The following is a 26,906-nucleotide window of genomic DNA, read 5'->3' on the forward strand; positions in this document are numbered from 1 at the left end:
AAGCGATATCGAGCGGAGAGTCTCAGAAAGAGGCCGGTTGGTATTTGCTCTTACTTATGCACTGAGTGATTGTGATACTTCATTTGACAAGGCGAGTTCTCGGCGCATTTAAATAACCAATGGCCATAACGTTCACGCGACGATCGGTCTTAAAAGCATGATCACTAAAGCAGTTCTACAAGAATCGATACCTTACATACAAATGTGGATAAAAATACAACAACACGTCACCAAAAGCATTTGCTTCTGTGTTTATTTAAAAAGAAAGTGATTCGTGGTGCAGTTTAAGCGCATTAATGTGATTGTGTTATTTTAGGGCGGGAAAATGATATCCGGATATCGTTGGCGAACTCAAACACCTTAAAGTGAACCAAAGAAAAAATGTTTGTGTATTATACAAATTATTATAATAGAAAAGGTAACGTTTTTATATGTCATGTAGATGGTAAAAATTGGCAACATCCACTGAAATGGTTCGTTTAGCGGATGCTTGAATTCAACGAAATCCACACTGTAGTGGCAAATGGTTAGAGACTGTAAAATGGCTTGTAAAAGGAAGCAACATATGTCGAAAAACGAGCTCAATTCGTCTACACCAAAGCAAAAAAAAGTCAGACTAGAAAGAGCAAAGGAGTTGCTGGCAGCAAAACATAAGCCTATAAATGACCATCGGAAGAAATTTTCCATCTCAAGTGATGTGATGGACAATTGTGACCGCCTATGATAGCACTCCAATTGTTTCCATCGAGGAGCCTGGTGTCAAAATAAATGCTACTTTTAATAGAGAAAACATTTCGGAAACTATTTTGGATTGGTGTGCACGCAAACCATGGACATATCAACAAGACTCGGCACTGTCACATAAAGCCAATGTATGATACACAAAGAATGGCTAAGAAATCATGTACCGCAATTCATTTCGACCCCACAGTGGTTTTCGAAATCGGCAGATGCCAATCCGATGGAATTTTCTCTTTTGACCATTTATAGAACCAGGGCAGGACTAAAAAATATCCCAGTATGGATGTACTTTAGAAAGGCATACTATAGGAATGGCCCAAAATAACGACAGATTACATTCGTATAGCTTCCCGATCGTGTTTGTACCCACCACCATAGGGTGGGGGTATACTAATCTAGTCATTCCGTTTGTAACACCTTGAAATATTCGTCTAAAACCTAATAAAGTATATATTCCTGGTCGTCTGGACGTTCTGAGTCAGTTTTTTAACGTTTTAGCTGACATTTTGCAAGTGCTGTTCCGTTATGGCTTCTAATAACTGTGCTAAGTACGGTCCAAATCGTATCTCCCGATTTGAATTTTTGAACCCTTATTAGTCACAATTTTTGTCCGATTTGGCTTAAATTTCGCACATAGTGTTCTGATAGGACTTTCAACCACCGTGTCAAGTACTGTCCATATCGGTCTATAACTTAATATAGATCCCATATAAACCGATCTCCCTATTTGACTTCTTGAACCCCTGCAAGCCAAAATTTTACGACTTCCAATCAGTCTTTAACCTGATATTGCTCCAATGTAAACCGGTCCCTCGATGATCCTTGTTGGGCTTCTAGAAGCTTTAATTTTTACTGGTTTGACAGAATGTTGGTATGAAGAATAAAAACAAAGCGTGCCAAGTTCGGCCGGGCCGTATCTTATATACCCTTCAGCATGAATCGCATTTTTCGAGTTCTTTTCCCGGTGTCTCTTTTTAGGCAAACAAAGTAAAGGAAAGGATAAAAGAAAATAATTGTTACGCTATTGGAGCTGTATCAAGTTATGGTCAGATTCGGACCACAATGGAATTAATGTTGGAGACCATAGTAGAAGTCATTGTATAAAATTTCAGCCAAATCGAATAAGAACTGCGCCCTTTAGGGGCTCAAAAAGTAAAATAGGGAGATCGTTTTATAGGGCAGCTGTATTAGGATATAGACCGATTCACACAATATTTGACACGTATGTTGAAGGTCATGTTGTACAAATTTCACCCAAATCAGATAATAATTGCGCCCTATAGAGACTCATGAAGTCAAGATCCCAGATCGGTTAAATGGCAGCTATATCAGGTTATAAAGAATTGCGTCCTCTAGTGGCTCAAGAAGTCAAGACCCCAGGTCTGTTTATATGACAGCTATATCAGGTTATGGACCGATTTGAACAATACATGGCACAATTGTTGAAAGTTGCAACGAAATGTGTCATGCAAAATTTCAGCCAAATCGGGAAGGAATTTCGCCCTCTAGAGGCTTTAGAGGCTCAAGAAGTCAAGACCCCAGATCGGTTTATATAGGCGCATCTGTTACTCGATTTTCTGAAATTTTACTAAGTGGGTTAGGGCTCTCGAAGTGGACGTCAAGTAAAACATCTTTACCTCCAGAAGTGATGGCAGCAATTTGTCTAGCCACAATGTCCAGAGCCATTAGGTGTAGCATAACATATAGTTTTTCAGATTGTGTCGCCCTCAGTGCGGCTGTGAATGACAAATAATCCATTCTCGCCATCACCAGACTACATCACCATATAGCATTAAAAGTCTAACAGCTGCAGCTTGCCAATATTTTTTTTGCAGGTGTATAGCAAAGAATCAACGCAACTATTCAACTCTAAGCGACGCAAACGGCTTGTATCAAAACATAAATGATTTTAGTTTATTGCGGTTCATGGGCTGGTGGCATCATTGGACCGTACTTCTTCAAAGATGATGTGAATCGTATCGTAGCAGTTAATTGTGAGCGCTATCGTGAGATGTTATATGACTTTTTATTTGCCCAAAATGAAAGAGCTTGTCTTGCATGACATGTGGTTTCTACTAAACGGCGCCACATGCCAAACAGCACGCGTAACAAAGGACTTATTGAGAGGCGAGTTTGGTGAATATTTCATATATTTGAATATTTGAGCCGCAGTCACGGTCAACATAGGCATGAAACAATCTTCAAACATTAAATTATATGGACCGTGCTATCGATTCAAATAAAGATTTCATGCCTTTAGCCGAATTTTATGCTACAACTAGTAAATGCACTCGCTAGTACAGGGTTAAACATATGCGACTCTCCCAACTTTTGCTTTTTCTTACTAGTTCCATATTCAGCCCATGTATAACGTAAATATAAATTAATTTGTAATTTTTTACTGAAATCCAATGACAAGGTCGTTTAAGATGTAAGACTTTAAAAATTTACAAGCAATACAAATTGTATTGATAAGAAAAAAAAATTAAGTACCAATGCCATTGGCTTAAGTTCCTGCAACTTTCCAAGCCAACGGTTACAGAAATTTGGCAACAAAGCTAGGGATTTTAATTTAATTTGTGAATTTATGATTTTACTGTGATGGAATACATTTTCTAGTAGTATTCCAAATTGGGTATCAAATTGTATTCGCATTCGCACATGTGCTTCGCAGTTTCTTCGTTCGTTCGTTCGTTCGGCTGCTGGGATCACTGGCAATGCTCAAAGGCAGGAAATATGACAACAAGGACTTTTAATTTTCCCAAAATAAATGTAAAATGTAGGGATTCCTAATGTTTGGTTTCCCCTTACAACGCCTGAGGGCATTGTTTTGTGGTCTTATCCCAATAAAATGAAAAACACAAAACAAGAGCCTCTGGCAAATCTAAAAGAATAAAAGAAAACACCATTGTCGTGCTGTGTTAAGGTAGCAGCAGCAGGAGCAGCAGCTAGGGCTGCTTGCATAAATCAACCATAATTTAAAGCATATATTTAGGAGTTACCTAGGAGACGCATATATCTTGTTTCACAACGTTCTCGTATATTAAATTGCCTTTTATAAGAATGATTATTGAATTTTGCCCATTTTTCTATTGTGGGAGAATAAACGAAATTTTAACTCGGCGCAGCGCAACGCAACGCAGCGCAGCTCAACTCAGTGTAGTTGAGTTTGTTTTTCTCATTGGTTTCAACGAACCACTTAAAGTTTGAAATGTTGTTGCTCGGTATTGGTTTTGGTTAAACTTTGTTTTTAACCATTTTTCATTTAAAAAATATCTCATTTTAGGGCAATGAGTTGGAAGAGGTCTTCCTTTGTGCTGAAATTTCAACAAAAGGTAACTGTTGCCGAACTTTTCTGAACAAACAAAGAAGCAGCAAAAAAAACAACAGCAACACAACAAGCAAATATTAAACAAGCTATAGATTAAAAATCCGGTACACACATACCTAGTTAAGGGGCTCACAGCAGTTGAATATTTTCCTCAGGAAAATTGTGAGGCAAAATGCTTTCAACTCAAAGAATTTCGTTCATTTGTAGGTATCCATGTGTGGGTGTGAGAGAGTTGTGAGCTGTGTGTGGTAGGCAAAAGAATGAAACACCCCAATCATCTCCTCAAGCTCTTTTCCCTTACAGGCGAAATTGAAACAATTTAATACATTGTTGCCATTTCGCATAGGTGCACAGGGAAGCGAAAGCGGGAGTACCAACTGTTGTGGAAGTGGGAGCTAGGCTGCAGGGAAATATAAACGAAAAGCAATAACGACTTCCCGAAATAACCAAAAAAAGGGAAGCTGTAAGGAAAACGTACATAATGAATATACCAAGTATAATAAACGAAAAGTTATTGAGTTTTATTTGCACAAAAACGAAAAATGTAGACCGGATACAATACCATGGGGACAGTTGGGACTAACCAAAAATAACCAAAAAAAACAAAGGCTCAATTCAGTCAACCGAATACCATACCCATACACAAATATGTTGGCAGCCGGCAAATGGGAAGGAGTACTTAAAAATTCATTGATATACTGAGGAGGATACATTAAGGCATGTCTATTTCCAGAATTATTGTTATGATTGGGCCAAGGAATCCCTACAAAGGATATGCCATCACAGCAAGTGTTTAACGAAAAATTTGTTTGTTGTCTTTTGTTGTCGCAGACACTGCTCCTCCATTGTGCTGACCCATATCAACGAGTGACATTTTAAATGAGACGTTTCAAACAGAAGGGGGTGTGGGGCACATTAAACTCATTGATGGCATCTTTAAACGTTTTCCTTAAAAATGTTTATAGAAGACAAAGTCCGATGGTTTTTGCAATTCTTCGATAAAACATTTTCATTTAATTCCACACTGGATCAAAATTATTTCACATTTTTCTTCCTAATCCCCTGAAGGGTTTCTTTTCTAACTCAAATACAAATCCTAGGCAGTTTTTTGTGTGCTCACCTTGTGCGCACATTTGTTGGATTCCAATGTTCACGTTCATTTTTCCCTAAGAAAAAGAAAAGCTCTGTGTTATTACATGTTTGTCGGCCAATCAAAAGTAAAGTAAGCCAAATATCCACTTCACTTGAAGCTGCTTAAACAGCAAAAGTGTGTGCGCCCCAAATAAAAGAAATGACTTTGCGTTGAGGTTGAATGGTAGGTCAAAGTAGTTCGACTCCTTTAATATCAACAATTTATTTTTGCAAAGAAAATCGAATATACAACAAAAAGGATTTCATTCTTCATTTGTGATAAATACCATTAAAGCTGTAGATTTGATGAGAAATGTTGATGATATTTCAGGCAAAAATAATATAACATTGCCAGAGGAGGGAAATATATGCATGTTTTCAAGAAAGAACAAAGCCTTGATGGCATATGGCGGGTGATTGGGCACAATATGAAGCGTAGGATGACAATTAACAAGTAAAAGCGTGCTAAGTTCGGCCGAGCCGAATCTTGGGAATCCACCACCATGGATTCTGCTAAAAATTTATACAAAATAAATTTAATGGAAGGGCATTATTTTATTCTTATTTTAAGCTCAATGATAAGGGGCATGCCTTTTATGGCCGAGCCCGAACGGCGTGCCGCAGTGCGACACCTCTTTGGAGAGAAGTTTTACATGGCATAGTACCTCATAAATGTTGCCAGCATTAGGAGGGGAAAACCACCGCTGAAAACTTTCTGATGGTCTCGCCAGGATTCGAACCAAGGCGTTCAGCGACATATGAGGACATGCTTACCTCTGAGGTACGGTGGCCTCCAAGTGACGGATCAAATCAGACAAAAATTTCGGTTGGTAAGGGCTCAAGAAGTCAAATCGGGAAATCGGCTTTTATGAACCGATATGACCCAATTGCAATCCCCCAACGACCTACTTCAACATTGTGTATCTGTACAACATTTCAAGTGGCTGGCTCAACGCGCTCGATCATTGTTGCGATTTCGACAGACGGACGGACGGACATGGCTAGATCGACTCAGAACGTCGAAATGATCAATAATATTTATACTCTATGTGGTCTCAGACGAATATTATGAGGTGTTACAAACGGAATGACTAGATTAGTACAGCCCCATCCTATGGTGGCGGGTATAAAAACGTGCTAAGTTCGGACGCGCCAAATCTTGGAAACCACCACTATATATTTAGGTTGCTTGCGGTTGCATTTGAGTCGGAAATTGACTCTTCTAGGAATTACAAGTTGAAATCAGGAGATCGATTTTAATAAGGGCGACATTTGAACGCCCTTATTAAACGTAAGAGGATATGGATGTACTACGCGATCCCAATTTCTACTAAATTGAATAAATATTCAGGCTGATAGGGGCTCAAGGACTTAAATCCCTGTGTCGGTTGAACTTAAATCCCTGCATGTGGGCTATAACTTTTTACAGACCTATCTGATCAGGATTTTGAGTTGGTCTTGAGAGGCATAAATTCTGGCAAATAAGACAAAACTTGAGGCTTCTAAGGTTTCAAGTAGTCAAACCGTAGGATCGATTATTTGGGGCCGAACCATCTAAGCGGGCATAGGTGTATATGGGTGTTGAAGTTAAACAGCATATTTCACATGTATATTCCCGGCCAAACGCGTAAAAATTGGGGCTTCTTGGAACTCAAGAAGTTAATTCGAAGATCAACATTACATTGAGAAGCAAGTAAAAAGGCTAAAAAGCCGGGCCAAGGGTTTAATTCAAGAGTTAGATCTGTATGGCAGCTATATCCAAATGTGAACCGATTTGAGCCAAATTGAAAAGGGATTTCGAGTGTCCTAACACAACTCACGGTCCCAAATTTCGGCGACATCGGACAATAAATGCGCCTTTTATGGGCCTAAGACCTTAAATCGAGAGATCGGTCGATATGGCGGTCAATTTCAGCACAATCGGATAATAAATGTGGCCAGTATGGGCCTAAGATCCAAAATCCTCGGATCGGTCTATATAGCAGCTATATCCAAATCTTAACCGATTTGGGCCAAATTGAAAAAGGATGTCGAGTGGCCTAACACAACTCACTGTATCAAATTTCAGCAAATTCGGATAATAAATGTGGCTTTTATGGGTCTAAGACCCTAAATCGGCTAATCGGTCTATATGGGGGCTATATGAAGATATAGTCCGATATAGCCCATTATCGAACTTAACTTGCTAATGGACAAAAAAAGAATCTGTGCAAAATTTCAGCTCAATATCTCTATTTTTAAAGACTGTATTTCAAGACTGCGTGATTTCAACAGACAGACGGACAGACTGACGGACGGTCATGGCTAGATGATCTTAGATTTTTACGCTAATCAGGGTATATATTTTTGATCTTGATCTTTATAGGGTCGGAAATGGATATATCTATGTGTTGCAAACGGAATGACAAAATGAATATACCCCCATCCTTCGATGGTAGATATAAAATTCATTGCTTTTAAAATAAAAGGAGAAAAGCGATGACCATACTCCTGCGCATGTTCATTCCTTGCTGTTTCAACAACGACTGAAATATAGAGAATAAGAAAACGTTTGACTTGCCATCAACGCCACCGTGAAGGGGCTGGGCATCGTTGCTCTAGAGGGCGCAGTTCTTATCTAAATGAGATGACATTTTGCTTAATGCTTTCTATTGTACTATGATCACCCAGATACAGAGTGCACCAGAGAAACTTTCATATTCGAAAAATTCCCGAACGGTGAGTTGGGCGGGTTGATGGTCGAGGGTTGGCGCATCTATAGGGGGAAAGTCCCCAAGTTTGTTTCTCTCCAGTCAGTTTCCATCATTCTCAGATCTAGGCATCAGACAGCCTTCGCCGCCGAGAGCTTCTTATTTAACGGTCGCTCACTTGATGCTACGCAACCTGCCTTCAGCGCTTGCTTTGAAATTCCTCCTCACAAACTCATTTCTGGCCGTAATTCGATTATGTCAAGGGTTAACTCATTTCCGAATTGCGGGTTTGTAGCCCTAGCCAGAAACTGACTTCAATGGAACATTATAACTCCAGAAAATAGTAAATGCGCGCAGCTGCTATAGGAATTTGTGACACCACTCTTCGACGAATTCTCCATCAAGACCTTTAATTTCATCCCTTTAACTTGGCTTTTGTCCAATATTAAGTGCACGAAATCGGGCAGAATTTGTGGGCTTCCGACCCATTACCTAGACATCGGTCTATATGGAAGCTATCTTCAGTCTTCAGTTTGGTCTATAATTTAACCATTAATGGTCTTACAAACGATCAAGGCTTGCAAATTATTGCTTTTTTATCAAAATTTGTGCCCCGTTAAGAAAGTTCATCGTATTCAAATTGTGTTCAGTGACGAAGCTCATTTTTGGCCCAATGGGTACATAAATAAGCAGAATTGTTGATTTTGGAGTGAAGATCAGCCAGAAGCATTGCAAGAGCTACCAATGCATCCAGAAAAACTCACAATTTGGTGGGGCTTATATGCTGGTAGCATCATTGGACCGTACTTCTTCAAAGGTGATGTGAATCGTAACGTAACTGTGAATGGTGAGAGCTATCGTGAGATGATATTCAACTTTTTTTTTGCCCAGAAGGCAAGAGCTTGACTTGCATGACATGTGGTTTCAACAAGACGGTTCCACATGCCACACAGCTCGCGTAACAATGGACTTATTGAGAGGCGAGTTCTGTGAACACTTGATTTCACGTTCGGGACAGGTAAATTAGCCGCCTAGATCGTGGGATTAAACGCTGTTATACTATTTTTTGTGTGGCTATGTTAAAGCTCATGTCGATACAGACAAGCCTGCTTCAATTGACGCATTGGAAGACAAGATTGAAGCATTTATTCGTTAGAAACCGGCTGAAATGTTGGCCAAAATTGAGCTAAGAGGATGGACCATTTGAGGTGCAGTCACGGTCAACATTTGCGTGAAGTAGTCTTCAGTTCAGACCTTTAACATTCGTGCGAAATATGACCTGAAAACTGATATAGTGCCCATATAAACCGATCTCTCGATCGTACTTCTTGAGTCTCTAGAGGTCGTAATTGTAATTCGATTTGGTTGAAACTTTGCTAATATGACCTCCAACACATGTGCCAAGTATGACTCAACTCGATTTAAGACCTTATATGGCGCCCATATAAACCGATCTCCGGATTGTACTTCTTGAGCCCCTATGGGGCGCAATTCTCAACCGATTTGGCTGACATTTTGCACAATGATATCTGCTATGGTCTGCAACAATTAAGGCGAGTAGGGCCCGAATGGGTCCTATTTATTGTCCTTTGTTTGCCTATTAAGAGCGAGATACTGTGCAAAGAGCTTGACGAATGCTCTCCATGGTAGAGGGTATATAAGATTTGGCCCTGCCAAAATTAGCTCTTTTACTTGTTAACTCGCTGGCTCATTAGTTATTGAAAACGTTGCCAACAGTATTCTTGATTTAGTGTGAACTGACCAAGTTGTAATATCGGACCTCAAACCACACACTGACCTTTTTGAGCTTTTTGGTTTTGTTTATTTATTACCTATAATTCACATCTGGTTTGTTATTGAAAATCATCGACCAAAAAATCCAACTTTAGTGGCACACTAGTAACCCAGTGTCATTCTCTCTCTCTCTCTCTTTCTGTCCCCTCCATCTTTTTGCCTTTGAAGGAGTTGCTGTTACTATTGTGGATATCGAATGTAATATTGACTCAATGGAGCCAAGCTCCTGGCAATCACTTGATTTCTGCCATTCTTTTAGGGTTTATTAAATAAATTTCAGTTTGGTCTATTTTTGCTGTTTTGGCATTTATTGTTTGTCGGCCAGTTCAAGCAATTGTTGTTGACTGGATTCAACTCTATTTTCATACGGACACCAATTCTCATTGCTTGTTACTAGTGGGGGAATTGTGAAGGGAATTAGAAGTCGAGGCCTTATAGTTGCAAAAGTGACTAGTTAAGGGAAACGATGTATGCAAATGCAAAATTTGCCCATGAACATTCCACTATGGAACAGGGGCAAACTTCTCACATATCAATGAGTGCAGTTCGATTTAAGTTTAACCTCAATGATAAGGGCCTCTTTTTATAGCAGAGTCCGAACGGCGATACCTCTTTGGAGAGAAGTTTTTACATGGCATAGTATCTCACAAATGTTGCCAGTATTAGGAGGGGAAAAGCACCGATGAAATTTTTTTCCGATGGTCTTGCCAGGATTCGAACCCAGACGTTTAGCGTCATAGGCTGACATGCCAACCTCTGCGCTACGATGATACTTTGCTTTGCAATAATATTATGAACTATTTCGTTTCTTCAAAAAAGGCCTTTTGTGAGGTCAACTCCGCACTACACCGCTTGGTATAGTCCACACACATGTACATGTGAACAAGTATACAAGGCATTTAGTGTATAAAATAGCAAAATAGCCCAAAAGGACATGTATGCTTGCAGGCATTTCTCGTATATGTACGAGTGTATGTGTATAGTCAATATGAGCTTCATAGAGCTGAGGCTTTAATTCAATTATGCATGATTTAACATATCCCCAATAAATGTCCATCAAAGTCAATATACCACAATTTCTGTACATCATCAAACTGAAGAGGAAGAACAAAACAAAAAACACACAAAGCAAACACCAACAATAAAGTAAAACAATTTCAAGCTTATAAGCCTATACTTATCAATAGCAATCTAGGGACTGGCTAACTGACTAGCAAGGATCTGAGCTTTTCCACAGCTAATATGATGACTGGACGAGCGCAAATGTTTCAAATGAAAATGGCAACAGAAATTCTCGAGTGCCCAGCATTTTTTTGATAGAATTAGGAATATGTCAAAAATGTTGACACTGCCACTGCTTTCAGCGGAAATTTGGTTTAGGAAAGAAGAATTTATGGTTTGGCCATCCATACAAAAATAAATCTAAAAAAAAATATATATTCCACACTTCAATTCTTCCACACAGTGGTTTTCCAATTCACCAGATGCCATTGCGTTGGACTTTTCTATTTGCGTCACTTTAGAGAGCAATGCAAGGACTAAAAAATTTGCCAGTATAGATGCGTCGGTGAAAGCCGTTGTAGGGGCATGGGACAAAATACCTGCAGATTGTATGCAACGTGCAGCTGTCAACTCGTTTTTTGGCCGACTCACTGCAATACGCAAGTCAAAAGTGAATAGATTTTGAAATTAAGATTACTTCCACATATTTTTGTCACTTTGTCAATCAATAAATCAAAAAATTTCACACAAAAAGTAAAAAAGGCGTTAAGTTCGGCCTGGACGAATTTTGGATACCCACCACCACATTTCAATAAAATCCTGCGAAATTGCATCATTTGTGAATCCGTGGCAGTTATGATTCGATGTAGGCCAAAAGCAGCATGGACTTCAAGGGTCTAACGCAGCTCACTCTGTCAAAATTAAGCTAAACCAGGCAATAAATAAACCATTTATGGATGAAAGACCGTAAATCGGTCTGAATAGAAATGAAAGGAGACGTCCAGTATGTCCAGGGGACCGTTCCAATGAGATGAGTGCATGTGGATGGTTTGGAAGTTATCGAAATTATCCCATCAACTGACAGTGAACTGTAATTGTGGGATCACAGAAATATTTCTCCATCGTGAAAGAGGTTACCCGTTGAGGGGAAAAGTAAAAAAATGGCTTAGGCTGATTAGTTGCCGATCTAAGATATTTAAAACCCTCCTATAACCATTGGAATATCGGTATTTGTATCTTTTTATACCCTCCACCATAGGATGGGGGTATACTAATTTCGTCATTCTGTTTGTAACTCCTCGAAATATTAGTCTGAGGCCCCATAGAGTATATATATTCTTGATCGTCATGACATTTTAAGTCGAACTAGCCATGTCCGTCCGTCCGTCTGTCTGTAAAAAGCACGCTTACTTTCGAATGAGTACAGCTAGCCGCTTGAAACTTAGCACAAATACTTCCCATTAGTGTAGGTCAGTTGGCATTGTAAATGGGCTATATCGGTCCGCGTTTTGTAATAGCTGCCATATAAACCACAATTCTTATCCGATTTGGCTAAAATTTTGCATGAGATGTTTTATTATGACTTCCAACAACTGTATGGTTGAAATCGGTGCATACCCTGACATAGCTTTCATATAAACCTATCAGGGATTTTGACTTCTTGAGCTTCTAGAATGCGCAAATCCTATCCGATTTGGCTGAAATTTCGCACGACGTGTTTTGTTGTAACATCCACATCTGTGTTAAGAATAGTTCAAATCGATCCATAACCTGATATATCTGCCATATAAACCGATCAGTGGTCTTGACTTCTTGAGCCTCGAGAGGGCGCAATTCTTATCCGATTGGAGTGAAATTTTGCACGACGTGTTTCACTATGACTTTCAACATCAGTCCCAAATATGGTTCAATTCGGTCCACAACCTGATATAGCTGCCATATACACCGATCTTGGGTCTTGACTTCTTGAGCCTCTAAAAGGCGCAAGTATTATCCGATTTGGCTGAAATTTTGTACAACGGCTTATCCCATGACCTTTAACATACGTATCATATAGGGCATGAATCAGTTTATAGCCTAATACAGCTCCCCTATAAACCGATCTCCCTATTTTACTTCTTCAGCCCCTTAAGTGCGCAATTCTTACTAGATTTGACTGAAATTTTACACAATGACTTCTACTATGGTCTTCAATATTCAATATTCTTTTTTCCTCTGTTTGCCTAAAAAGAGATACCGTGGAAACAGTTCGACAAATGCGATCCACGGTGGATGGTATATAAGATTAGGCCCGGCCGAACTTAGCACGCTTTTACTTGTTTTAGTACATCTTCATGACATTAGCATTTTGCTACATTAATTTCAGAGCCTTTTAAACTTTTATACAATTCATATGTGTGTATACCATATGTGGATATGATCCAAACCACACCATATTCGGGAAGGATGTGTAGGTGTCTAATACAAATCACCGTATTAAATTTCAGCAAAATCTGGATGAAAGACCAAATATGGGGGTATATATGGCAGCTAACTAATACGATTTGAACCATACTTCCCACGAATGACTAAGGGAATTACACAGCTCACATTCCCAATTTTCAGCGAAATCGAGCAATAAATGCTGCTTCCATAGGACTTAGACATTAAATCGGTAGATCGGTATGCATGCAGGTTATATGAAGAAATTACCCAAGATGATACGTATCTCGAGGTTTCCAAAAACAAATTATTGTAACAAAAAAGTCTGCTGATAATAGCTGACGTTGTTTGCTGACTGTTAGTAGTTTATTTTGCTGCTATTACGGCGGCAGTTCTGCTGTCATCGCGAAATGTTTGCATTTTAACGCCAGCAGGGTGCCTATTAAAATGTTTGCTGAAAATGTCTGATGATCCATTTATAAAAGCAACATCCCCTCCATAGGTTGAGCAGCAGAAAAGAGTGAAATAAAATAAAATAAAATAAAATAAAATAAAATAAAATAAAATAAAATAAAATAAAATAAAATAAAATAAAATAAAATAAAATAAAATAAAATAAAATAAAATAAAATAAAATAAAATAAAATGAAATAAAAGAAAATAAAATAAAATAAAATAAAATAAAATAAAATAAAATAAAATAAAATAAAATAAAATAAAAAAAATAAAATAAAATATAATCAAATAAAAAAGAATAAAATAAAATAAAATAAAAAATACAATAAAATGAAAACAACTAAAATAAAATAAAATGAAATAAAGTAAAATAAAATAAAAAAAAAATAAATCAATACATAATAAAATGAAATTAAACACAAACAAGTAAAGACGTGCTAAATTCGGTCAGACCGAATCTTATATACCCTCCACACGGATCGAATTAGTCGAGTCAAGACCCCAGATCGGTTTATATGGCAACTATATCAGGCTATGGATCGATTTGAACTATTCTTAGCACACTTGTTGGAAGTCATAACAAAACACCTCATACAAAATTTCAGCCAAATCGTCTAATAATAATTGCGTCGTCTAGTGGCTCAAGAAGTCAAGACCCCAGATCGGTTGTTATGGCAGCTATATCAAAACGTTATCGATATAGCCCATTTTCAATCTTAACCGACCTACACTAATAAGAAGTGTTTGTGCAAAATTTCAAACGGCTAGCTTAACTCGTTCGAAAGTTAGCGTGCTTTCGACAGACAGACAGACGGACGATCAAAAATACATATACTTTATAGGGTCTTAGATGAATATTTCGAGGAGTTACATAAATGTCGATGTCGAATAGCCCAACACAGATCACTGTGCCAAATTTCAGCGAAATCAGGTCTATCGGTCTATATGGTAGCTATGTCTAAATATAGCCCTATCTTAACAATATTCGGTACAAATATCAAGGAGACACAACATTGTGTCAAATTCAGCAAAGTCGGATAATAAATGGAACTTTTATGAACCCAAGACCTTAAATCGGGAGATCGGCCTATATGGGAGGTATATCAAGATGTTGTCCGATATAGCCCGAATTTAAACTGCCCTCGAACTTAACCTGCCTATAAACAAAAAAAAAAAAAAAAGAATTTGTGCAAGGTTTCAATATTTCTATTTTTGAAGACTGTAGCGTGATTTTAACAGACAGACGGACGAACATGGCTAGATCGTCTTAGATTTTTACATTGATCATGAATATATATACTTTATAGGGTCGGATGTGGATATTTCGATGTGGCCCAGAACGGTCCAGATTTAGATATAGCTGCCATACAGACCGGTCTCTCGATTTAATGTTTTTAGCCCATAAAATGCGCATTTTTTGTTCGATGTTGCCGAAATTTGGGACAGAGAGTTAAATTAAGCCCCTCCACACATTTCTGCAATTTGGTCTAGATCGATCAAGATTTGCATATAGCTGCCATATATCCCGATATCTCGATTTAAAGGCTAGGCTCCAAAAAAGGCGCATTTATAATCCGATTTCACTAAAATTTGACACAGCGACTTAAGTTAGGCTTTTCGACATCCATATTGTATATGGTTCTGAACGGTTTATTTTTAGATTTAGGTATTAAAAATACTAATATTTTGTTATACACAATTGAACAATGACTTGTACTTATAAGTATTTGATCCAAATCGGAACATATTTCGTTATAGCTGCTATGGGACATAAGGTATGCAGTTTTCACCGGATTTTGATGAAAGGTGGTTTACATATATACCCGAGGTGGTGGGTATCCAAAGTTCGGTCCGGCCGAACTTAACGCCTTTTTATTTGTTTTAATTAGTGTCCCAGTACGTATTAAATTTTTTTCAAAATCGGTTCAAATTTATTTATAACTGCCATATATACCTATTCATCCTATAAAATCTTTATGGTTGTAGTCGCCACAATTTTGGTCCTATCTATGAAATATTTTGCATGAGGTGTTTTAATTGACATGCCAATTGGTGTGCAAATCTCAACAGGCACGCTAGATCTAAATCTGGCCAAATTTAGTCATGCAAACCGTCCATTTATTTAAAAGTAGTTGGTAGACCCAGAGGTGTAGAATACAATATAGTCGGTTCCGCCCGACCTTTGACTTTCCCTACTTGTTTTAATGCGCTTTTGTTAACGAAATTACTTTTTGCACTACTGAAAAAAAGTTTTATTTTATGTTTTTATGTAGCATTTTTTCCTGCACCAATCCCAGACAATTGCACACAATTTACTCGTATTATGGCCTAGGGTGCTAAAATATTCCACATCTTAAGCACTAAGTTTTGTAAGGGAATTAAGTGTCCGTAATGGGCTAAAATTATAATTACAACAATTGTCGTGGTTCCTTGTTGCAACCACTATAGCAGCAGCAAAGAGAAGCAATAGTATAAGCGCAACTAACCTCAGAGCTTCCAATTCATTGCGTAAATCCAAATCATTGCCATTGTTCTGTGGCACTGGGCCATTGTTGTCCTCATCATCCGCTTCAACGTTCTGTGATTGTGTGGCCACCACAGAGTGCTTCGTTTTCGATTTTGGGGATTTATCCTGCCATTGAGTCCTTAGAGATTTTCGTAAATTACGCTCCAACAATTCGTAATCCTCACGACGACGATTCATTAAAACATTCAATTGTTTCGATAGTAGTCGAACTTGATCTCTTAAGGATAACGACTGCATGTAATCGTTATTGTCATCCTCGTTATTGATGTCATTGGTGTTGCGACTTTGACGAGAAGCCAAATGGATTTCATTGTCAACACTATCACTGCTGCTGCTGCCGCTGAAGCCACTATCCGCATTCGCATACTCGTCGGAATTGCCAGCTTCATTGTCATTGACAAAGCGTAACAGCTCAGCACTTGGCTCATTGTAGCCACTGTACAGGGCATCCTTTTCAGCACTAACACTGTGTTCCTTCTGATCGCTACGCAAAATATTCTCCGTCATTTGTCTATGGGAGGATGAGGACGATGTGGCTGATGCCATCGAGGATATTGTTGAGGGCATTGTGTTCACTTCCGTCGAGGTATCGCGCAACATGTTATTCATGTCGATGACAATACTGGCTTCTGACCAACCGGCATAACCGGACGTTATTAAGAGTTGTAAAATAATAATGGGCATAATTAGCCCCAGTTTACCGGTGAAAACTGCAAACATTTTGCACTGAATTGTTGCCTTAACAATGGGCCTTTTTAACGAACGAATTGTTTTGATAGTTATTTCACTTCTTTATTTACTTGGAGTGGCACAGTAAAAAAGGTTGCCATCAAACACTCACACTTACTAATGTTGTTAAAACTTCTATTGAATTTTGTTAAACAATGGATTTTTTTTAGATTTCTTTCATGCATTAAATAATTATTTAAATTTCTAGCAGCTTAAATCAATCACTCGCACTGCACTCTTGTTGCTGCTGTTTCTGGTTGTGCGGCACGAATGCTCACACTTTGCTTCACGAACACACGCGTACACAAGCAGTGTAGTGTTATCCTTTGCTTATAAATATTTAAATGTGTGTTTTTCCTCCCTATATGTTCTTCTTCGCATTCAATGACAACCGTCCGCTTGATTGTTGTAACGGCAACACTTAACGTAGGACTAAATTCGTTTCACTGCAATATTCGTCCTTTTATAACACACACAGAGTGTATGAAGGCCTGCTCACAGAGAGTAATGTTGGGAGAGGTTTTCAAAATTTCAAATACACAGAGCTCAAGAGTGAAATACTAGCGGGCCACATACAAGTCGTTAAAGCAAACAGGTTGTTTTAATTCCCACAGGGCCAATGAGTGCGGTGTAAACAAACACTGTAACATGAGAGTTCAAGCATAAGAGATTTCATAGCTATTCTCTTGTACAAAATTCTCTTAGCAACCACCTAATTTCTCTTTAAAATGTCCTGCATATACTCACAGTTCAGTGTTGACATTGCAAAAAAATGTCTGGAACAAAATTTTTCAAAAAGCTGCAAAACTTACAAATTTCTTTTATACAATAATAGCATTTGGAAATACCTTCAATAAAAACTCACCTTCCACTGCCGCACAGTGGAAGAAAAAAAAAACTAGAAAAAAATATGCCGTGTGAGAACGGGAAGAGATATATCTTTAAAATTTGGAATGGTTAGAGCTGAGGTGTTATCAAGATCACGTTCGAAATTTCCAGGCTCTAGGTTGTACGGGCGTCTTTTGGAAGTCCCCTAAAATTGGTCACATCGGCATTCCGAGAATTTGTTGTAGATACTAAATCTTCGTTTGTGGTTCGATTTACGATTTCCTAATTTTTTTTGCTGGATGGTGGTCAAAGATCCAAACAAATCTCCAATATCTCGTTTTGTTTATACGTCTGCAATATGGCACAGATCGGTAAAGATTTGGATATAGCTGCCATATAGACCGATCTCTCGGTTTTAGGTTTTGGGTCCATAAAAGGCGAATTTATTGTCCGATTTCGTCCAAATTTGGGACAGTCAGTTATGTTAGGCTCTACGATGCCCTTCTTCAATTTGGCCCAGATCGGTTCAGATTTGAATATAGTTGCATTATAGACCGATTTTTCTATTTAAGGTTTTGGGCCTATAAAAGGCACATTTATTGTCCGATGTCGCCGAAATTTGGGACATTGAGTTTAGTTAATCCCCTCGACATTCTTTTTCAATTTGGCTCAGATCGGTCCAGACTTGGATATAGCTGCCATATAGACCGATATCCCGATTTAAAGTCTTGGCCCCATAAAAGGAGCACTTGTAATCCGATTTCACTGAAATTTGATACAGTGACTTATGTTAGGCTTTTCGACATCCGCGTCGTGTATCGGTTTATTTTTGAAATATAGCTACTAAAAAGACCAATATTTTGTTACACACAATTGAACAAAGATTTGTACTCATTTGTATTTGGTCCAAATCGGAACATATTTCGATATAGCTATTGTACTATGGGGCATGTATTTTCTCCGGGTCTTGACGAAAGGTGGTTTACATATATACCCCAGGTGGTGGGTAGCCAAAGTTGGGCCCGGCCGAACTTAACGCCTTTTTACTTGTTTTTTTTTTTTTCATTACGGCGTGGCTACTCAACTGCTCCTATTTAAGCTCAGACGAACACTATTTTATGGTTGCAAAAGAAGGCCCAGACTGCCACAAGGTAAAATTTAGTTCGGTTTTCAAATTGTTCGGACTGAGACCTTTCAAATCAAAGTTGCGGTGATAAACATATCGGTGAACAATATTTTCTATATTGACAAATTCACTGAGTTGACAGACCGGACTTGTTTTCATCGACAAAGAATGTCAAGAAGGCCACGAATTTATATATTTTCAAGTTAGTATACCCCGATGCTATGGTGGAGAGTATAATATTGCCGTAAAATATTATCGAAAATATCCAATCAAAACGACACGAATCACAAAGCAAATTCATGTAAGTTGAGATCTAAGCTGACCATACGTGATTTTGATTTAATTAAGAGTACGGCACAACTTGCTTCTCTTATTCAGTTTCCTAAAAACCAAATATTCTCTTTGCTTGGCAATTGGCGCATCTCCCTCTCTGAGAGACTCCAAATGGTGAGTCTCCCGAATGTATTTGCAAAAATTTAAATTCGTAGAACGACAGATGTTTTTAACGAATGGCCCGCCACAATACTCCAGCTTAGCCAGCATGAAAACAGTTTTGAATGATGATGGTGTGGCTTTGGACAAGGTTCTTTTACGTTGTTGCTGTCTATGTGACTTGTTTTCAGGTTTATTTTTCTTTTTTTGTTTTGTGTTTCCTCTTCATTGTGCAGCAAGAACAGAAGGGCCGTTTTGCACTTTGCCGGATTTTGGCCAGTTTGGTTAGTTAGGCAGGTAATTATTATTGCTGCCACAAGACGGCCAACAAGGGAGGGTTGTCGTAGGAACAAAATAAAAACAACTACCAAAGATACGCACAATCTCATTGGTAGCGGCAGAGAGTGTGCTTACTTTAAATTTCATTGAAATGCACCCGCACAGCAGTTTTGTTTGGAGTTCTATGTATCGGTTGAACCTATTCGCTTTGGTCAAATTCAAAGGGGGTCTTTAAAACATATCTAAACACGTTTGCTATTGCAAAAGTCTATGTAATCAGCATAGCTGATTGCATTATCGTGGCTATGAGTAGTCTGGAACCTCCAGACCATTGGGTTTACTGTGCCATGACATTCGAACAACCAACCAACCACCTAGACTTACTGACCCTTTGTAATTTGTCAATTTGTGTTCCTTTTTTTTTGCTTTGTCTTGTTAGTAACTGCTACAAATACAAATAGAAGAGTTCCCCAGTACCCTTAGAACAACAAGTCGTTGTAGTTACTACCTTATTGTTTATTCCTTAAATTATTAAATACGCTTGGCTGCACTTTATGTTCCCTACGGCATTTCATAGTTTTGCTTTTTTAACCCTGCTCTTACTTTTACCAGTAAGGCGTTGCTGGCTGATAACTGCAAGCGACAGTAAGAGAAACTTTAGCACAGTGGAAATAGTTAAAAGACTGCAGAATCTTATCACCTTTTTATACCCTCCACCATAGGATGGGGGTACAATAATTTCGTCATTCTGCTTGTAACACCTCGTAATATGCGTCTGAGACCCCTTGAAGTATATATATTCTTGATCATCATATCATTTAAAGTCGATCTATCCGTGTCCGCCCGTCTGTCTGTCGAAAGCACGCTAACTGTCGAAAGAGTAAAGCTAGACCCTGGAAATTTTGCACAAATTCTTCTTATTAGTGTAGGTCGGTTGGGATTGTAAATGGACCAAATCGGTCCATGTTTTGATATAGCTGCCACATAAACCGATCTTGGGTCTTGACTTCTTGAGCCTCTAGAGGGCGCAATTCTCGACCGATTTGACTGAAATTTTGAACGTGGTGTTTTGGTATCACTTCCAACAACTGTGTTAAGTATGGTTCAAATCGGTTCATAAACTGGTATAGCTGGCATATAAACCGATCATGCTTCTTGATTTCTTGAGCCTCTAGAGGGCGCAGTTCTCATCTGATTTGGCTGAAATTTTGCTTGAGGTGTTTTGTTATGACTTCCAATAACTGTGCTAAGTATGGCGCATGGTTTGATATAGCTGCCATATAAACCGATCTGGGGTATTGCCTTCTTGACCCCATAGAGGGCGCAATTTTCGTCCGATTTGACTGAAATATTGCACGTGGTGGTTTGGTATCACTTCCAACAACTGTATTAAGTATGGTTCAACTCAATTCATAATCTGGTATAGCTGGCATATTAAGCGATCATGCTTCTTGACTTCTTGAGCCTCTAGAGGGCGCACTTCTCGTTCGATTTGGCTGAAATTGTTTACAACGGCTTCTCTCATGACCTTCAAATATGGTCTGAATCGATCAGTAGCTTTATGCAGCTCCCATATAAACCGATCTCCCGATTTTGCTTCTTGAGCCCCTACAAGGCGCAATTCTTATCCAAATGAACTGAAATATAACACAATGACTTCTGCAATGTTCAGCATTCATTTATGTCCCGAATCGGACTTTAACTTGATATAACCCCAATAACATTATTGTTCTTATTCAATACTCTCTGTTTGCTTAAACAGAGATACCGCGCATAGCACTCGACAAATGCAATCCATGGTGGAGGGTATATAAGATTCGGCCCGGCCGAACTTAGCACGCTCTTACATGTTATACCCTACACCACTACTGTGGCACAGGGTATTATAACTTAGTGAATTAGTTTGTAACACTCAAAAGGAAGAGAGATAGACCCATTGATAAGTATACTGATCGACTCAGAATCACTTTCTGATTCGATTTAGCTATGTCCGTCTGTCTGTTTGTCTGTCCGTCTGTCCATTTTAATTTGTGTACAAAGTACAGGTCGCAATTTTCTTTCGTTTGTCTTCAAATTTGGTATGGGCATGTTTTTCGGCCTAGAGACGAAGCCTATTGAAATTAAAAAAAAATAGTTCAGATTTGGATATAGCTTCCATATATATGTTCGTCCGATTTACAGTGATAATGCAATAAAATAGTCATTTACTAACCGATTCTCTCGAAATTTTGCAGGAAGGATTTTCTTGTGACTTTCGATATTACTGGTAAATTTCATAGAAATCGGTTCAGATTTGGATATAGCTCCCATATATATGTTTGTCCGATTTGGAGTAATACAGCAATAACATTGTAATTTGTCAACCGATTCTCTTGAAATTTGGTAGGAAGGATTTTCTTGTGACTCTCAATATTACTGGCGAATTTCATAGAAATCGGTTTAGATTTGGATGTAGCTCCCATATAAAGGGTGATTTTTTTGAGGTTAGGATTTTCATGCATTAGTATTTGACAGATCACGTGGGATTTCAGACATGGTGTCAAAGAGAAAGATGCTCAGTATGCTTTGACATTTCATCATGAATAGACTTACTAACGAGCAACGCTTGCAAATCATTGAATTTTATTACCAAAATCAGTGTTCGGTTCGAAATGTGTTCATTCACCGTAACGTTGCGTCCAACAGCATCTTTGAAAAAATACGGTCCAATGATTCCACCAGCGTACAAACCACACCAAACAGTGCATTTTTCGGGATGCATGGGCAGTTCTTGAACGGCTTCTGGTTGCTCTTCACTCCAAATGCGGCAATTTTGCTTATTTACGTAGCCATTCAACCAGAAATGAGCCTCATCGCTGAACGGTGAATGAACACATTTCGAACCGAACACTGATTTTGGTAATAAAATTCAATGATTTGCAAGCGTTGCTCGTTAGTAAGTCTATTCATGATGAAATGTCAAAGCATACTGAGCATCTTTCTCTTTGACACCATGTCTGAAATCCCACATGATCTGTCAAATACTAATGCATGAAAATCCTAACCTCAAAAAAATCACCCTTTATATGTTTTTCCGATTTGCAGTAATACATTTGAGTAATTTGATAAAAATCGGTTCAGATTTGGATATAGCTCCCATATATATTTTTGTCCGATTTGGAGTAATACAGCAATAACATGGTCATTTGCCAACCGATTCTTTCGAAATTTGGCAGGAAGGATTTTCCTATGACACTTAATATTATTGGCGAATATCATAGATATCGGTTCAGATTTGGATATAGCTCCTATATATATGTTTTTCCGATTTGCAGTAATACAGCAATAAAATGGTCATTTACAAACCGATTCTCTCGAAATTCAACAGGAACGATTTTCTTATGACTCTCGATATTCCTGGTGAATTTGATAAAAATCGGTTCAGATTTGGATATAGCTCCCATATATATTTTCGTCCGATTTGGAGTAATACAGCAATAACATGGTCATTTGTCAACCGATTCTTTCGAAATTTGGCAGGAAGGATTTTCTCTCGAAATTCAACAGGAAGGATTTTCTTATGACTCTCGATATTACTGGTGAATTTCATAGAAATCTGTTCAGATGTATATATCGCCCGATTTTCACTCCTAGACCCACTGCAAGCGCATTTATTGACCAATCTTCCCAAAATTGTGTACATCGGTTTCACAAATACCCAATATCCATAAAGTTAGGTCGAAATCGGTTCAGATTTAGATATAGCTCCCATGTATTTGTTCGTCAGATTTTGGATAATGGGTTGCCATTTGTCAACCGTAGTTATTACATTTTGAACATATTTGCTTTGCTCGATGTTTGATACAGGAATTTTATATCTATCTGGAGACATCAAATTTGTTTCAGAATTGGATGTAGGCCCCCCTTTTGTGTTTATAGGGTAGGTGTAGGGTATTATACTTTTGCCTTTCCTTACTGGTTTTATTTATGTTTGTCATTACAGAACATTTGTTCCTCTAGCCTAAAATAGAATAGATTTTCAAGTGCCTCAATCTTCTGCGCTCCTTCTCTAATCTATGACACTTAGTTTCGTGAAGTCTTTCTCCACTTGGTCACTCCATTGGAGTTTAGGTCTTCGCCTTTTGGTTGTTCTATTTTCGTCGTTTTCAAAAGACCTCTTCGCTAGAGCTTCTTCGCTCATTCTGACAACATGACCTTGCCAACGCAACCGTAGTGTTGTAATGCGTTTAACTATGCTATCGTAGTCATACAGCTTGTGGTTCACACGACGCCTATATTCCCCATTAACGCAAATGCAAAGTACTTCCTCACCTGTTTTTACAAATACGCATGTTCCGGAGCCATACAACAGTACGAATAGTATTAGCGTCTTGCATAGTGCGATTTTTGTCTGTCCAGTGGTGGCTTTGCTTTCTTTGAATAGTTTGCTCAATCCAAAGTAGCATCTGTTAACCAATATTATCATTAGTTTTCTTTCAAAACTGATGCCATTTGCTTCGTTTACGGCGGTACCGAGGTATCTCTGACTTTTTCAAAGTTGAGGCCAGAGGTTAGCATATTCGCCTATGGAGCCGAACGCCTGTGTTCAAGTCCCGACGTGAATATCAGAAATATTGTCAGCGGTTGTTATCCCATTACTTATGCTGGTTACATTTGTGAGGTCACCTGCCAGATTCTCTAACAAGTGGTGTCACGCCACGGAAGCCACTTATCATTTAGCTTTAACTTTAAGCGGACTTCACTCATTGATATGAGGGAAGTATCCCCTGTTCCTTAATGGAATGTTCATGGGAAATTTAGCAGACTATCTCAAAGTTGAAGTTGTCAACGTTTTCCATTATCTTAATCTCCTTGGATCTATAGGGCTTTGTGGGGGTTGATACCATGCACTTTGTCTTATCTCCACTTACTGCTCAATACTTTACCAGATTCAAAGGATGGCTTTTTTGTGCATCACAGCCGCACTGAGGACGACACCATCTGATGCATTGAATTTAATGCTACATCTTATGCCTCTGGACATTGTGGCCACCCAAATTGCAGCGAGGTTAAGGGAGCTTTCTCATTGGTCATATGGCGGCCACGGACATGTGGTATACTTGATTCAATATCCGATGTTCCAGGCAGTGTGGATTACACCCTGCCTGAGCCGCTTTTTGACAAAAATTATTGTACCACTATTCCTGATAGAACCGATTAGAACTACGATATCCCAGGTAACAGAAGTTACATAGACTTCTATACGGATGGTTCCAAACTAAACGACCAGGGGGGCTTTAGGGTGTACTTTAAAGATCTAGAAGTGGTCATATCGAAGAGGTTACACAACCTCTACATTGTGTATCAAGCAGAGATCCTCCGTGCGCTCTGAAAACTAAAGAACTAACAAGTAAAAGCGTGCTAAGTTCGGCCGGGCCGAATCTTACATACCCTCCACCATAGATCGCATTTGTCGAGTTCTTCTCCCGGCATCTCTTCTTAGGCAAAAAAAGGATATAAGAAAAGATTTCCTCTGCTATTAGAGCGATATCAAGAAAGGGTCCGGTTTGGACGACAATTAAATTACATGTTGGAGACCTGTGTAAAATGTCAGCCAATTCGAATAAGAATTGCGCCCTTTGGGGGCTCAAGAAGTAAAATAGAGAGATCGATTTATATGGGAGCTGTATCGGGCTATAGACCGATTCAGATCATAATAAAGACGTATGTTGATGGTCATGAGAGGATCCGTAGTACAAAATTTCAAGCAAATCGGATAATAATTACGACCTATGGAGGCTCAAGAAGTCAAGATCCCAGATCGGTTTATATGGCAGCTATATCAGGTTATGAATAGATTTGAACTTTATTTGACACAGTTGTTGAAAGTAAGAATAAAATACTTCATGAAAATTTTCAACCAAATCGGATAGGAATTGCGCCCTCTGGAAGCTCGAGAACTCAAGTCCCCAGATATGTTTATATGACAGCTATATCAGGTTATGAACCGATTTGAACCACACTTGGCACAGTTGTTGGATATCATAACAAAACACTTCGTGCAAAAATGCATTCAAATCGGATAAGAATTGCGCACTCTAGAGGCTCAAGAAGTCAAGACCCAAGATCGGTTTATATGGCAGCTATATCAGGTTATGAACCGATTTGAACCATACTTGGCACAGTTATTGGATATCATAACAAAACACGTCGTGCAAAATGTCATTCGAAGCGGATAAGAATTGCGCACTCTAGAGGCTCAAGAAGTCAAGACCCAAGATCGGTTTATATGGCAGCTATATCAGGTTATGGACCGATTTGAACTATACTTGGCACAGTTATTGTATATCATAACAAAACACGTCGCGCAAAATTTCATTCCAATCGGATAAGAATTGCGCACTCTAGAGGCTCAAGAAGTCAAGACCCAATATCGGTTTATGTGGCAGCTATATCAGGTTATGAACCGATCTGAGCCATATTTGGCACAGTTATTGAATATCACAACAAAACACGTCGTGCAAAATTTCAGTCCAATCGGATAAGAATTGCGCACTCTAGAGGCTCAAGAAGTCAAGACCCAAGATCGGTTTAAATGGCAGCTATATCAAAACATAGAGCGATATGGCCCATTTACAATACCAACCGACCTACACTAATAAGAAGTATTTGTGCAAAATTTCAAGCGGCTAGCTTAACTCCTTCGGAAGTTAGCGTGCTTTCGACAGACGGACGGACAGACGGACGGTCATGGCTAGATCGACATAAAATGTCGCGACGACCAAGAATATATATACTTCATGGGGTCTCAGACGAATATTTCGAGTAGTTACAAACAGAATGACGAAATTAGTATACCCCCCATCTTATGGTCGAGGGTATAAAAAGTAACCTCGAAAAAGAAAATGTTAAGTTTGGAATTTCATTTCATTGTTCTAAAAATCCTTATTTGATTTCCATACCACTCTTCTAAATTGGTTCATGTCTGCTATCGTGTCCCCACTGGTGTCTGTTAGCCGCAAAAGCCGGGCAATGACATAGAAAATGCTCCAACGTCTCATCATCTTCCCCACATGCCCTACACATGCTATCACTTGCCGCACCGATTTAACAAAAGTGAGTTCGTGGTCCTAAATATCCCTTTATAAGACTAAAAGCTATACTGATCTCCTTCTTACTTCCTTTCAGTAATGCCCTTGTCCCGCCACGATCCAGATCACCCCATAAGATTTTCGCCGTCCAACCGACTCTTTCACAGTTCGTAGCACACGCCCTTAACTCAGACTGCATCGACCGGAAAGGATTCGGGTTAACAAAGTTTATTGACTGCAGTCCTCTGGCCTCCACTGCCAAATCGTTTGCTTTATCATTCCCCCTTACTCCTCTATGGCCCGGCACCCAAACAATGGCTCAGAGGAAGCGTTAATCTTCTTCTTACAT

At 38.8% G+C, this 26,906-nt stretch overlaps 1 protein-coding gene across 1 annotated transcript in view; it reads right to left on the bottom strand.

Moving 5' to 3' along the window:
• Nucleotides 1-17,225, bottom strand: part of LOC106088602 (protein scabrous) — an 80,195-nt gene extending 62,970 nt beyond the window's left edge. Inside the window, exon 1 of the mRNA XM_013254192.2 lies at nucleotides 16,053-17,225. Within this exon, the coding sequence (XP_013109646.2) occupies nucleotides 16,053-16,813 (761 nt within the window). The 5' untranslated portion in view covers nucleotides 16,814-17,225. The remainder of the gene's footprint in view (nucleotides 1-16,052) is intronic.
• Between the last annotated feature and the right edge of the window lie 9,681 nt (nucleotides 17,226-26,906).

Source organism: Stomoxys calcitrans, chromosome 5 (assembly GCF_963082655.1).
Source record: "Stomoxys calcitrans chromosome 5, idStoCalc2.1, whole genome shotgun sequence".
Taxonomy (NCBI): domain Eukaryota; kingdom Metazoa; phylum Arthropoda; class Insecta; order Diptera; family Muscidae; genus Stomoxys; species Stomoxys calcitrans.